General features: G+C 40.1%; 1 protein-coding gene across 1 annotated transcript in view; it reads right to left on the bottom strand.

Moving 5' to 3' along the window:
* The window catches only part of LOC124721826 (endoribonuclease Dcr-1-like), a 293,757-nt gene that overhangs the window by 82,924 nt on the left and 194,299 nt on the right, over positions 1–16,534 (bottom strand). Inside the window, exon 12 of the mRNA XM_047246948.1 lies at positions 11,651–11,802. Coding sequence (XP_047102904.1) covers positions 11,651–11,802 — 152 coding nt within the window. The remainder of the gene's footprint in view (positions 1–11,650; positions 11,803–16,534) is intronic.

Raw genomic sequence — 16,534 nt, 5'->3', positions numbered from 1 at the left:
GAATGATCTTTCCTTCAAGACAGGACAGTGAAGATCATCTCCCGTATTAACACTGCAAATACTTTCCACTCATTATGAAAAAGAAGTGTCTAATTTCAATGCACAATGAACATACGTAATTTCTTTTAAAACTATCATAGCTGCTAAGGGTATGATGTTGACGATCATGTAAAGGTGTGGCAAGCAGGTTGAAAGGCTTGCTACACCATCTGCCATGCCATGTGCCATTGGTGCATTTGATTGTACACAGCGAATGACAATTAGACTTTTAAAATAAATACTTCATGCTTTTAGAAACTTTCTTTTCAGGTCTCTAAGGTGTGGCAACTGTGTAACTTTAGACTGAAATGTGAGGACCAAAAAACCTTACTGTGTCTAAAAAATTAAGAACAGTGTCCCCCAACTGCAACTCAGTAAAGCTTAAAACAAAATGTGAATGGTTAAACAGATAGCACACAGACTTCTCAGGGAAGAAATTAAAGCTCTCTTCTCCACCCATCCCTTCAACAGTCAATTGGTCAGCTGCAACTGATGGGTTGTGGCATAGTTTGGGAGGAACAAAAGGCAGAGAAGTCATAAATAAAATAAATAAATATTATAAAATAAAATATGTTGGAAATGGAATTTATTAATAGCATTGGTAAGGACAGTCACATTTAAAACACTATCTTGAGAGACAACATTCTCCTGCTCAAAGTGATCAGGGCAGATATCACCAACTCAATATCTAAAATAGTGTGGTGAGAGGAAGAACTGTATAAATAAGGGAAGGCATCCTCAAAAACCCTTTTCATGGAGCTGTCCGAGGATAATATGCTTTTAAGTAGTATCATAGACCTTCTTCATGTCAAAAATATAGCCATTAAGTGAAGCTGACACAGGAAGCTTATTGTATAGCCCAGGGGTCGGCAAGTAATTTTGGCTGGGGTCCGGATACTTTTGAAACTTTTAATCAAGTTACAAAGATACCTCATATTCCTTACAGATGTTTATTTTAATTTTCACTAACAAAATATGAAATACTATAGGTAGGCATATTTGTAGTTAAAAATCAATCAGAGCAATTACATTTGCAGCATAAGTGGGAGAAATTACAGATTACATTTGAATTCTTGAGCCAGTTTCTTAAAGTTAGCTTTATGTGGGGAGCAGCTTAGGCGAATGGTGTCTTCAAGGTGGGTGGCTGTTAATATCGAGTGATACTTGTTCTTCAACAAATTAATTTCTGAAAATGAAATTTCACTAATATATGTGGGGCCAAGCAAAGTAGCTAGGTGTAAGGCTGATTTTTTGCAATTTTCATATTTAGCTGGGACTTGTTTACTCCAAAATTCTTCAGCAAATGCAGTTTTATACATTTGCAAGGAAATGTTTTCCTGCAAGTCTATTATCTCCATTTGGAATAAAGGCTTTGGAAGGCAGAACTACTTCGTAGCCACATCTGTCCATTATGCCACTGGAGAAACTTCAAAATGTACTTTTAAGAATAGTGATAGTTTCTCTATCTCTGAAAAGACTAGGACTCTTGCTGCAAATTCTTTCTTAAGATCTGACATAAAATTTGAGAATACTGACATTTCTACTTTAGAATTATTTTTGTATTCAAAAATTGTTGGAAGTGAAAAAATTCTTGACTTGAATGTCTTTTTAAAGATATCCAGCTAGCAATGGAAAGAAGACATGTTTGTATCAGATCACATATTAATTTCACATTTCCTTGTAGCTCAGTATTGAGCACACTTAAATGTTTCAAAATGTCTTTCAAGAAAACCACAGCTAGCTTACTGCATTCATTCGCTAGTAACTCCAAATGGTTTCTTGCTTCTTGTGAATCCATGTTTTCAGAGAAGGCTGTTACCTCAGTTTTTATTTGCCAAAAACATTAAATCACTTGATCTTTACTTAGCCAGAGAACATTGTTGTACTTCTGTAAGCCACAATGTGCCAGATAACACTCAGAAACAAACTCTTGGAACTGTCTGTGCTGAAGACCAGAACGAGACCTCACAAAATTAATCAACTTGATCAATCTCTCCATTACTTCTCTCAGAGTACACTAAGTTTTCCACAAAGGGCTACCTGGTGAATTATGCACTGATAAGATAGGAGCCCAGCATTTTTATCTTTGATTCTCTTTAACAGTCCTTTTTCTTTGCCGATTACTGCTGGGACCCTTTCAGTTGAAAGAGAGATTATTTCATCATCACTGATGTTTGATTTTGTCATAACGTCATCAAAGAGTCTCGAATAAATCATTTCCGTGAGTCTTGCCTTTCGACAACAATATCGTTAGTAATCCTGTCCTAAATTCTACTTTCAATACCCAAAAATCACATGAAAACAGACATTTCTTTATCAACAACATCACATGAGTCATTTAGTCCTATGGCGTAGCAAGGCACCTTTTGCAGAAGTTTGAGCAAACTTCTTTTATTGTCAGGAGCTAAAATTTTGGTTCTTCTTGTATTACTTCTTGCCAACAACCTTCAAGTGTGGCAACATCCTTTTTCTCTTCAAAAAGTGCCACAACCACTTCCAACATAATTTTTGTTTTTCAATCTCAGAGGCTGAAGATGGCTTCTGGTGTTTATTACGCATCCGATACACACATATTGCTGCTTCTCCAGATTTTTCTTGCTCGCTCATCAAGCAAATTAGGAAGGTTGGGCATTTTTTCGTCACAAGCTAGATATGCATAGAGTTTTTCTGCATGAGCTTCACTACCCAGAGGAAAATTTTTATGGTACTACTGATCAACTGCTTTGTAGTGTCACATTAAATTGGCACTTTCCATAAGAGCAACAGTGCTGTTGTATATGAGGCAAATTGGAACAACTCCAGGCCTATCAGACAGCGTAAAACAATATTGCTCATTCCATTCGGTTGAAAAGTTGCTATTTTCACTACCAAATTTTCAGTTTTTAGGATCCATATCGATGCAAAAGAAACATTATAAGCCTCAATAATAATGAAACATTCCATATGAGATTGTAACAACTACTGACGAAGTGGTGATACAATTTTTGTACTTGTTTAGATTTTTCCCTTATAAAAGTACTGATGTCTAGCACACAGCATGTGTTGATGCACCACGAAGGAGCTACTTCCATATCTAAGAGTATGCTGTCAGACCACAAAGGAGCCACACTGCAAAGGAGGCACTTTGTTGTCAAAGATCACTGCCGCCGAAGTTTCATAAAGTAGCTTTAAGCTATCGTTCGAGTTACAAACACAAAAATGATGTTTAAATGAATATGCCTTCTTTGATTTTAATAGAGGTTTCAAAAGTTGCCAGAGTCTGCAAGTGGTTTATAAAATTTTCTTGTTCATGAAATAAAATCCTTGTGTTGCATTTGTGTGTACAGAGCTTTTACGCAGATCGGTTGGCCAGCTTGCTCCCTTCTGTCCCCGCTCTTCAATGCACTCCCCTGTACTTACAGCATAGCAACTGTGTATTTAATGTATCTATAACTAACCATTCAGAATTCTAGTTATTCAGCAGTTAATTGCACACTACTAGAAAAAAATTATAAGAGAAGTGCTCAAATAAATTATTATGTACAGATAAATATTTTTCAAATAATATGAGAGCATAATTTATACTTCCAAATTTTTTGGTGGGCCAGTTTTTGACCTTCCAGGGTCCGGACCTGGATTACAGTCTGCCAGTTGCCGACTGCTAGTATAGCCGCTTCTAGGACGGCCAGATTACTGAAGGCAGAGGGGTATCTCCTGAACCCTGGATTCTAAGATACAGACAAGGCAGTGGTTGACCACCTGCTCCAAGGTCTTTACCACAGCACTAGTGAAGGCAACAATATGATAACTACTAAGGTTTGTACAAAACCTCTCAAGTTTTAAAAATGGAATTAGAACTGCCTCTCTCCATGAGTCAGGAAAGTGTCATAAGGCAAAATGAGATTAAAAAAAGCTGAGGATTATTTCTTTATTCCGCCCTATAATGACCAGGTGAATGTCATGAGGTGCAGATAAAGCAGAACCCAGCTCCTAAGTGGAGGAGAGGCAGATGTAGTATTCATCAGTGGCAGAACTTAAGTCCCAACTGCCCCTCTCAGGAGGCATTCTGTAGCACTGGTAAGCTCAATCCTGATTGGCAGTGGCCATAAGTGTGGCAAAATAGGCCACCATAGTCTGGGTAACATCTCTCAGGTTGGTCTGAAGATTCCCACAACCTATTACAGCAGCCACTGGACACCTCCCTCTTTCCCCAGATATCCTCTTGGTGATCTCCCATACAACTGTACTTTTGGTGAAATGGTTTGCGGCAGTCAGGAACTGTTGCCACAATCTCTTTTTGCTGTCTAATAATTCGGGAACATTTTGGTATTTGTACCCTAAACGCTGAAGGGTTCTCTGCAGTTGGGCAGCACTTGAACCTAAACAGAGACATCCATGTGGCCTTGATTGCAGAGAAGACTTCATCTTTCCACTGAGGGACAGACTGACTTTTCAGCAGCCCTGAAGACTGTGGAATGGATGCTTCAACAGTCTGGTGGATCATGTCATTAATGTGATCCGCCAATTCTGATGCTTTCACAGTGTTCATACATAGCCAGCTGACTGTAAGAATTCAGTTTGCTCTACTGACTAGCGTCAAGGTAGCTTTCTTTTCTGCACCACTCTGTGCAGCAGGCGAATCCAGATCTGGAAGTCATCACTTTGGTGCAAGTCTTCAACCACATCCCACTGACTGGTGTGTGTGAGGGCCAGAGAGCATATCAAGATATCAACAGCAGGGAATGACCCTGTTGCAGTGCTGAAATGCACACTCTGCTCCATGTTCAACACACACACACACACAGAGAGAGAGAGAGAGAGAGAGAGAGAGAGAGAGAGAGAGAGAGAGGGTGGGGGGGGAGGGGGGGGGGGCACAAGTGGGTGAACTTGAAGACTGGTTGTGATGGAGAGCAGTGAGGAGTGGTATGTGTTACTTACAAAAACAATTATTCCTCCTTTAGCTCTCTTTCAACTAAGGTGATCCTTTTGGTGGAAAATGTAGCCACTTAGCTCATGAGCATCAGATAATTTAAAATGATTCTGCTGAAGACATATTACACATCAATCTGCCCTGAGCTAACTGATGTAGTTTCTCCTCATGTTTAATGAACCAATTCAAGTTATGAAATATGGAAACCATCTTAAAGGCGAGATTTTCCTCTGTCTTTTCCCATGTCATTCTTACATGGAGAGAAACTGCAGCAGAAGGGGATTACTTGAGAGACTCGAAAGTTCCCTCAGGCAGATGTCGACATCCTTACCACTGATGGTATGGTTGTCATATGACCCATCAGACAGGACCAAGGTCGCACAGTTTGATGGCTTTGGACCTGATCGTTTTTGGCCTGCTGCTTTTCATCCCCTGTCTCGATTCTGGGGACACTGTTAAGGTGATTTTAACAGAAACATTTTGTTGGTGCTCTTCTGCTATCTGCTGTAGCGGTCTGTTACCCTTCTTGACACTAGGTTTTGCGATCATCGTGCTTCATTGTTGGACTAACAGCACTGGCTTGCAGCTGCATTTGCAACTGCAGGTCAATGTGCTCCACTCAGCTGTCAAAGACTGGGTGCCAACAATAGGCTTCTGTATGGGTTGTCTAAATGCTGAGGCAAACAACTTCACAGAAGGGGGTGGTTGTGTGTCCTTAGACACATTTTCATGTCAGAGTATGAGATGTGTTTGGTGACTTTGATTGCCTGAAGGTTCTTCTCTTCTGCAAAAGACAGGACACACTTCTCTCCAAACTTGGTGGGCTTGGGATCAACTGACACACTTGAGTGGAGCACTACACAGAATATCTTCCACACACAGCCTGACCATCACAACCCATGGTGGCATGACCAAAGCACTGACACTTAAAGCAGCACTTCACATTAGGTACAAAGCAGTTAACTTTGAAGCCAATCAAGCCCACCATTATATAATCCGGCAACTTTGGCAGACTGAGTGTCAGGGTAAAAGATGCTGACTTCTAGAGCTCACCATCAACCCTTCTGATGAAATTCTGAACTTCAGTACACATTTGCTTTCTCTCATTCCTGCTGGAGTTCTGTAGTATTTATATCTATTGTGTCCTGGCACATCTCAAATGCTTTACAACAATTTAGTCTTGTGGTTTTTTGTGTGTTTTAGCTCACTGTCAAGCGCATATTCTCCACGTAATTTGGCATTTAACAAATTGCTTACTTGAGTTGCTTTCAGTGTCTTGATCAGGAGTGAACCACTGTGCAGCCCCTTGATAGATTTAAGCTGTCCTGCAAGACCCTCTAGAGTTTCATGGATGTAAAAAGGTGACAATTCCTCAAACAAACCTTCTACATGTTTAACAACAATAAATACATTATTCACCACAGAATGTGGTCCATTACTACCAATGATTTCTCTGGCATTCACAAACATTTCAGGTGGACTAGCCACACAAGAACACTATGAAGTCTGGGCATTAATACTGCCCAATAGACCACCCAAACCACTGTGAATAGAAGACAGAGGCTTTTGGTTTCATTGAAGTCCCATGAGCACCCAGAGATGTAAATGTACACCCAGACCGAGTCCCACTTGCCTCAGTAAGCACTACACAACTGAGGTTCAGCAGGTTCCCAAAGGTTGCTAGCTAAAGACTGAACCGCATCGACAGCCATGCATTTCACCAGCACACAGCACACCTTAAGACTGAGGTTTTCTTTCCCCCTTGAGGTTTTTATCATTCTCTTGATCCAGATTGTTAAGCCAAGATCCCTGTTTCCTGTGACATACATCATTCCACCGCCACACCGCACTGTGGTTGCTGATGCATGGCCCAAGCTTAATGTCACAGAGGACTGGCAGCACTTACCCATCCCCGGCCCTGGAAATCCGTGATTGCTAAATCCATACCCAGTAAATAACGACTGATCTCCCTGAGGTGCCCACCATATGGCATGACCCGGGAAGCACATGTGATTTATCAAGTGCCATGGACCTAGTGAACATTATCCCCTTTGCACAGAATCCACTAGTGGTCCATAATAGTACAATCACAGGCACCCAGGATGGAGGATGCCTAGAACTGTCGACTACATTGATGTTGGACACTTCAAGATATCAGTTGCCTCACTTATTTTATGGTAGTGCACCCACTGTTGACTCGCTAACATTCACACTTCCTTTACAAAAATATGCTACCCTCAGCTAGGAAGGTGTTCTGCAATTACTTATTTTATTGTGCAGTCACAAATGAACACTGAACTATGTTCAACTATGTTGGTAATCAAAAGAGTTCTAGTTTCCCCTATGTAAGGAGCATTGCACTCACAATGTATCTGTCACACTTCTGCAGTGTTGAGAGCTAGCACAGTATCACTGGTGGACCCTTACAAATTCTGGATCCTGGGAAACTCATGAAAATTGAGTCTGTTGCCTCTATGCTGAAACACATTGCCTACTTGTCTTGGAACAAAGTCATTGCACCACTGAGAACTGCTCCGCTACTTTAATTTTTCTGTCTTTCTCCCGCAGGGTGTAGGCCTTCCTTTGTTATATCTAGAACCAGAAAAATTCGTATTTTGCAATAAATGCGAATTCTCCCCCAATATGCAAAAAATGCAATTTCACTTAACAGACGCTATTTCAGAGAGAATTGTATCCAGATGAACTATTTTATCAGAGCTAGTTTGAAATACCTTTATTTTCTGCACATAACTATCGAAAATGTAGCCAATTTTTAGTTACTGGGATTGTACATCATCTGGCGAAACCCAACTTGGGTAGATAATATGTGTAACAATCTGTTTAAAAAATAAAAAGTGTATGAACACAATGACATATCAATGTGTTCAATGATCTGGTGCCATTACAATTTTGGCGGTTGAATGGTCTGTTTAAGATCACGCTGTGTATTGCAACATAGTACTCAGCCGCAGGGCCTAGCATTTTATAACAAAGAAACTCATATGTTTGTTAGTTACCTAAGGTTCAAAAAATGGTATAATTCGAACACTTTTAATGTCAAAAATTAGGTAGCGGATGTTTTGAACTGGGTTTGCATCAGATACCACTAGAGGTCGGGTTGAACTCCGTTGTTAACAACTCTGCTAACTTCAATATGCAGTTGCGCTAGCCATCCCTGAATGCTTTGTCTGGTGCTTTGCTTCTTGTTTTCTTTTCTTATTTTGAAATATGTGCAGCAAGGTCCATCATGGATTTCGATTACGACCCTTGCAAATAGCAGAAGAGGTCGCCGATCCCTGGGACAATGTGTCATTTCTATTGTAGGCTGCTGTTCTCCTCTGATGCTCAAACTAGTTTGTTTTCTTGCTCATGACCATCTGGCTCCAAGCGTATAGTGCCCACACTCTGCACTACAGCGATCGAGGAGGGAGAATCTGTAACATTTTTTGATTGCACCGCAATTGTTGCCTTGCTAAAATAGAGTTATTGTACATTTCTAATTGCCATGTAAGTTCTATCTGCAGGATTGTCAAGCAAGGGTCCACGTCCATGAATGCCAACAGATGGTCGAAATTAATAGTCTTCAGATTTTGCTATCATTAATTTGTGCGGGAAAAGACAAGTAACGTCCATAAATACCTTAACTCGGAGACACATCCAGTTCACTGGCGGGAAAATGATGCTGCGTTTCAACAGAAGAATCATTTTTGAAAGCTTAATATGCAGCCAACTGAAGAAAACATAGGCCATTTCGGAAGATAAACGTGTTGTAGTTTTCGTAATAGCAAACATTCCACTCAAAAAGTTCCCAATCACCACTTTTTCAACAGTCGATTTCAAAGAACTAAGGCTTGTTTGTCTTCACTCATGTAGCATGACAAGCTTTTAAATTTGTGCGTCTAATCATACACCAACAAAAAAATAGATCTAATTTTGACAAAAATATATGCTACATTTTCCAGTCCTTGGTTATATCCATTGGCTAGAAAGGTGTTATGTAGCTATCTTGATTTGCGCTTGATACTGCCTGCATCACAAATGGTGATGGCAGGTCTGAGGCACTGGAAGGACATTTATCCAAGGTAAATAATGCATGATTACAGATTGTATTCAAACTGCGAATACTTTCAACTTATCTGCTGCTGATTAAAAATCACTGCTCTCTAAGAAACACACAGTAAGTTGGTAGTACGCTTTTTCCCGATTGTGGAGCAACAGTCCCCATTCCATCAAGGGACAGGCTGTGTTGACATCAGGTCTTAGAAAAGGATGCATCAGAAACACAGTGGATCACATCTTCAATGCAGTTCACTCACTGCAGGACACTGTCTTGATGTTGGCTATGGATTATCCTACAGTAGTGCTGGAATGTGTCTTATTCCATATATTCAGCAAATATTATCTTCTGCCATAAAATATTTTGTATTACTCAATGTCTTGAGCAGGTGACAACAGAGCCCCATAGTGGTAAGTATTTCAGGAGGTGGAAATGAATAAAGATGACTCAAAGCCTTGTGTCTGACACGCTCATTTGCTGGTAGATAATACAGATCACACTGTGTCTTTCCAGTAGGAATACATAATTATGGCAACTAGTTTTAGTGGACTGTTTAGTGCCTGCAATGATTGATTGATTTCATATAAGCACCACCATTCAGCCCTTCCTCCCAGATGAGTCAACCCAGGTTGTTTACTTTTGGTATCTCTTTTTTTATATCTTTAAACACGATTCATTCATTGATTTTAAATGTATTTTGTAAATATAATTTCTGAGCAGATAAAGACAAGTGTTCAGAGTTTTTGATTTTGACTGGTAGTGATTTTACATTCAGTTGAGCCTGATCTGATAGATGGCTGCACCTTGGGAAGTAATTGTAGCTGTGAACAAGGCAAGAGCTGGCATCTGACTAAGTTTCTGAAATTCTGTCCAGGCGACAGTGGCTAGAGATTCTTGCTTTTGCTTGCAGCCATGAGTAGATGGGATGCCTTATCTAGCACATGAGATTTGAAATGCAGGCTGAATGTTGATGTTGATGTTGAAGGCTTGTTTAAGTGTTTGAGATTTTCTAATGACATCAGATAGTCTTACAGGTAATATTAAGAGGCAAATAACATTGTGAGAAATCTTGGTTGAATATAGAATTTACAAGAGAAATTCTATTGGTGGAAGAAAGAGGCTGACCACTGAGAACACCCACATTTCAGTCAAAACCCAGTCAAATGGTTCAAATGGCTCTGAGCACTATGGGACTTAACATCTGCGGTCATCAGTCCCCTAGAACTTAGAACTACTTAAACCTAACTAACCTAAGGACATCACGCACATCCATGCCCGAGGCAGGATTCGAACCTGCAACCGTAGCAGTCGCGCGGCTCCGGACTGAGCGCCTAGAACCGCAAGACCACCGCGGCCGGCATCAAAACCCAGTCACTCCATTTAGCATCACTATGCTGGTTGGCTAAACGTTTAAATAGTTTTGGGAATTGTTTGGAGCTTGCTAAATCCTAGAGTCATTCGAGCAACTGATCTGGGTGTATGAGATGAATTTTGTGCCCTCTGGAGCAGAGGCAATGTTCAAAGGTATTAAATATTTATGAAGTTGGCAATTAGTCATCAACAAAGTTATTCCTGTAGTATTTACAAACTTCACAAATATATTCCCGTGAATATGCATTAAGTTCTAATTAGCTTTTTCTTCATTTTTGTAGGCAGGTTAGTGCATGTGCAGATGATAGGTCAGCAGAGCTCTTGTATAGAGTTATTAGCTAGCAGCAGGAGGAGGTGGTGACTAAAAAGTAAATAAACACAATCCTTTGTATATACATAAAGTGTTTTGATTATGATGGGAGTTTTAATCTACTTAGCTTTGAACTCTTATACAATTTTTTCTTTATGGAGATTTGTGCAGATGTTTAAGAAACAAGTTACAGACAGTCCACTGATAGTAGGCGAAATATGTTTTCCAATCCAATAGCCAGGCCTTCGAATCTTGAGAGCAATTAGATTGTTTACAACAATATGGGACAGCACAATATGCAGAAATCTACAGTTAAATACAGTTTTGTAAAAATTATTACCTCTTTCATTTGACGCAGGTTTTGTTATAGACACACAATCATTTGACCTAATTCACATATTCTGGAACAGCATACGTTAATATTAACACCACTCAGAAACATCCAGAAGAGACAGATATAAGGGACTCAGCACTCCTATCTGCTTCCCAAAATACTGAACTTATTTCTTCAAATGTTCACTGAAATTTTACACGATATTACAGGACACTGTAGAAAGAGCGAGTGTCAATACTAACTGAAATAACAAATTTAAACAGAAATTGCACTAAGTTTTCCTCAGCTGTCAGTTTTTAGAATATGAGGATCAAGATGGTGGGGTAACAATATTATCGATCACACAGGCATACAAAAAGGTTTGTGTGTTAATCCAGCTGCGTGGGATTGGCCGAGCGCTCTAAGGCACTGCAGTCATGGACGGTGCGGCTGGTTCTGGCAGAAGTTTGAGTTCTCCCTTGGCCATGGGTGTGTGCATTTGTCCTTAGGATAATTTAGGTTAAGTAGTGTGTAAGCTTAGGGACTGATGACCTTAGCAGTTAAGTCCCATAAGATTTCACACACATTTGAAGTTTTTTTTTGTGTATGTTAATCTAAAAAGTATCACTAAATCCTGGAGGAAGTACATACCTGTTCACCAATGCTACAGCAGTTGACATGTTAACTGATGAATGGCTCGGGCTTGATGGTGGACTATATGCTTCTATCATGTCAGTCCATTTGTCTGCTTCCATTTCTTCTTCCTCTGAAGGTTCTTTATTGGCACATTTTCTAAGAAGCATCTGCAAAAATGTTCATACATGACAGTTGATACGTACAGCACAAATAATACTTATTGCAGATATATAAAAAACTATCATGCTGAAGTACCTGTTCATGAGAAACTAACATCTCTTCTGTAACTGCATCACAAATGCCTGAAGCCAATGTTGTAATTTCACTATCTTTACAGTAGTGTGTCAGTCCACCCATTACTTGAATAATTATGTTGGAAGTTCATTTCTCACATTTAACAATGTATTGCATAATGGCTTCCTTGTTAAAAGTTACACTCACTCACTCACTCTCTCTCTCTCAAAACTTTCTGTCTTGGAGAAGAAAGCATGACAGTAGATACTGAATACATTTATTTCTCTGTGCACAATGATGATAAGCCCAGCAGAATGGGGACAAACATCACAGCAGTGCAAACAGATGACAAAATAATTTCCTTCCTTCCTTCCTTCCTGGAGCTAGCCCATGGCAGAAACTGCCAATACAGTTGCAGATCTACACAGCTTTTATCACCCTAGTAAATTTGTTGGATCACAACAAAAGTGTGAACAATCCTATGTAGGCTTCTCAACTAAGGACATCATTATCTATGTTTCATAAGACAATGATATCAGCTCTGCACTCACTGGTCCCTACTTAGATAAAGTTTTAATCAACACCCAGTCTTCAGGAGCTGAGCTAACTGGCACCAGCATTACAGTTCTGACAAATTCATGTAGATGTAGAAAACCTCTGCATTGACCAACAGCAGCCATCATGGTCAGTGTAACTTAAGTTCAACCATGTGTGAAAGCTTTGATCCTCATATGTTTCAGTACATCCTGTACTGTACATTATCAGCATTCCGCATCATCTACCATGTTTGATTCACTGGCAAGAGGCACTTGTTTCTAATGGCCCTGTTGTTCTAGTTCTCTCTCTCTCTCTCTCTCTCTCTCTCTCTCTCTCTCTCTCTCTCTCTTTACATGTACCACATGATGGTCCTCACTAGAGCAAGGACTGTATATATTGGCACAAGTGAGAACACCTTGTCACTAACAATAGGGAAGCCAAATAAATTTATATTTTACCAACATACTAAATAATTATCAATGCACTTTCAAGTGGACACAAGCACATCAGTCCCTCACATGAAGCGGGCACTGGCCTACACAGAGTAGGGAAAATGAACTAAGAATTTTGACATGGATAGCTTGCTAAGAAATTTTTATCCAAGGATTCTGCTGTGAGAGACTTCATGCCTATAACCTAATAATATGGTCAAAGTATGGTACGGGATGTCAAACTGAGCAAAATTTTCCAGATAACCATAGGTCGGAAATGCACTGTTGTGGAGCTAAAGTGACAAAAAGACAGCCAATCAGCACCAGGTGAAGAGTGTGCTTTTAAACTAACTTATCCTAATCAGTACCCTCTATGCAAAGGGGTGCAGTTACTAATTAAATTAGCTGATGATAATGCTTTCAACTGAACAGTCAAAGCTAGGCACACTTTAAATTCCTACCCATGGCTGGTTACATTACAGCTTAATTTTCTGTGGTGTTTACTGGGTACAGCTTGGCTATTAAATCAACTGTACAGTAATGCTTCTAATTTGTGAAGCTTACAAGTGTTACTGCAGGGAAACAACAATGCAGTAAGATAGTCAACACGTTCAATGGTAGTATAAATGAGGTCTAAAGTTGAGATGTTTTAAATTTCCCTAATGTTAGACGCATATAGCAGATCATTAAGTGTCAACTAAGACAATGGTGAAAAAGAAAATAGAAATTAAATTTAAACATGCTTTTTTCTTAGATCACACAAGAAAATGATTGAAATTAATGGCTCCAACATCACTACAAAGTTGATATGGTTGAAGAAATTGTTGATGTTGTTTCTCAATGATATGGTGACCATCTCTTCACAGATGATTGATGTCTGGTAGATGTGGTCTCTCATTAAATCCCCACACAAAAAAGTCAAGTGGTGTTAAATCAGGCAACCTGACAGGCCACTCTCATTTCCCACTGCACCTGACTGACAATGGGAATGCTATGCAGCACCATACTACTGGAACAGTATCCTTCCGTGTACATGGAGAGGAATGTCTTCCAAAAATGTATGCAATCTTAATTGTAAAAATGGTAAATAATTTTTTTGATTTAATTGAGGAGGTAGAATAAAAGATACAAACAAGTTGTCACTGACAGTTCTTGCCCACACATTCACCGAAAACCTTTCCTGGTGACCATGTTTAAGAATGTAATGAGTAGTTTCATATGGCCATTAGTGATCGTTTTGTATGTTAATTACTGCTTCCCTAGTAAAAATACCCCCATTCATAAATAAGATAAAGTAGAGAAAATTCACATTGTTGAGACATAAAGCACTACCTTAATTCCCAAACACAAAATTTGCTCACCTAGGATAATTTTCTACTTTCTACTTTAGTACGTGGTACAGACGTAAACCATTATCCCCCATTACACTTCAAACAAGCTGATGAGTGACAATGAGTTTTTGAGCTGTTGTTCTAATGCTGGTTGAAGGCATTGTTTTGAAACACTCAAATATTTCTTCATCAAATTCCAAATTCTTCACTGTCCCATTTTAGCCGTTTTGAGTGCAAACATGCCTGTTTCTCTCAAGTGATTCTCCACAGCCAAGATGTTGAGTACTGGTAGCGTTCTGTTTAAGAAGTGTTCAGTAGTATACAGTCTACTTGTACCTACAACACTGTATCCCATTGCTCCATAAGGAATGTGAATGTTGGCTAATTCACTGATTGTGTAATTTTTCATTGTGATACCAGTGCAGTATAGCCTACGGCAACAAGTGCAGTGCAGCACAACAACAACAGCAGTGGGCAAAAGCAGACAGGTACACATACCTAAACAGGCTCACTTACAGGACAAATTTCCACATGCTTGTTGCTGACTGGATGTCATTTTATGGCCATAGCTATACAATTGGTGCAATCCCGACCTATAGTTATTTTGAGAATTTTCCTTGATTCAATGTCCCCTGCATCACTCTGATCTTATTATCAGGTTTTTTTTTTTTTTTTTTTTTTTTTCTCCAGGCTGTATGTTCACCCACACTTGCACCATCACACTATAACTTGTTGAATCACAGAGGTCAACATAAATCTTCAAGAAATATCCAAGGAATAAATTTTGATGGACATTTCATGGACAAGGGTTCTGCATGCTCTTAGTCACTACATGTCAAATGCCTGAAAATTCTTTGATTTATGTGCAGTTAACAAATTTGGATTCTTAATCACTGTACAATTTAGTATGATATCAGATGTAATAATATGGATGATCAGTGACATGAATTCACTGATTAAGGTTGGCAATCATTCAAAGCTCATATCAACAGTGCCTTGTCTTTTCCATATCCAATACAAACTGTATATTGTCAAGGATGATGAAACGTGAAATTAGTTCACAAAGCCCATATCCTCGAACAGGTGGACTTCTTTAGGGAGCCTCTTGGGGTCTTGCTGTAGTGTGGTGGCATTACGACCAAGATCAATATACAGGCAGTAATCAATACTCATTTCTTTCCTAAGTGTTTCAAATTATTTGACAGGCTAAGTGAAGTGAATTTATTTATTTTTTCTTCTCTGAAACAGATGTAACAGATACACTTCTCCAGCTGCAACCAGCAAAGGAACTGAAAAGGTCACATCTTTTGGTCTTCATCAGCACTAACATCTGAAATTGTGTGTGGCCAGCACACCTACCATGTTCCATTGTTTTCTTGAATACCTGGCATTGGTGTGCGTGAGCCACTAGGAAGGCATTAATGTCACAGGGGCAACCAGGATGGAATATATGCAAAATTTGGACACTGACTTCACAGAACCTTCTATTAAGTACATCATTTTTATTCTGAGCAAGAAAGGTATACAACAAATCCAACAATATCTTGCTGCAATAAGGCATCTACCAAGACCTTTACATTCATCATCAAATGGTAAGATGGAGATGACGACAGGTGGTGCAAGGATCCACAAGTGTGTCCAGGTTTACACCATTTGTGAGTACGTGAAGGACACCCACCCGGCTAGCCGCATGGTCTAACGCGCTGCTTCCCGAGCGGGAAGGCACGCTGGTCCCTGGCATGAATCCACCTGGTGAATTAATGTCTAGGTCCGGTGTGCTGGCCAGCTTGTGGATGGTTTTTAAGATGGTTTTCCATCTGCCTGCGAATGTGGGCTGGTTCCCCTTATTCCACCTCAGTTACACAATGTTGACGATTGCTGCACAAACACTGTCTCCACGTATGTGTACACCACAATTACTGTACCATGGAAACATTTCGGGTACACTTATCTGGTATGAGACATTCCTGGGGGAGGAGTGGTGCAGGGGGGGGGGGGGGGGGGGGGTGGAGGGTAGGACCGCTGGGGGCCAAACTGCATAATAATCCTAGGTTCAGTGTGGGGTGGCAGTGGGGTGGGTGGACTGCTCTGGCCTATTATGGGGTTGTCAACCACTGAGGGCTCCGGCAGGACGAAGCCTCTCCGTCGTTTCTAGGTCCCCGGTTCAATACACACAACACACTCATGCAGGGCATTGCCTATGACAGACTTGTCATGCCTCGGCACACCATCCTCCAATTAGTCTGGCCACTACCTCCCACAGCTCTGGTAAACATGATACAATCACAGTATGTGCCCACATACTTGAACACATATCAAGGTAGATAGCTACCACCACCATGGTCTAGAGCAGCAGACACCCTATG

This window comes from Schistocerca piceifrons, chromosome X, assembly GCF_021461385.2.
Source record: "Schistocerca piceifrons isolate TAMUIC-IGC-003096 chromosome X, iqSchPice1.1, whole genome shotgun sequence".
Classification (NCBI taxonomy): Eukaryota; Metazoa; Arthropoda; class Insecta; order Orthoptera; family Acrididae; genus Schistocerca; species Schistocerca piceifrons.
The sequence above is the reverse complement of the archived record's forward strand: the minus strand, read 5'-3'. Positions and strand labels throughout refer to the sequence as shown.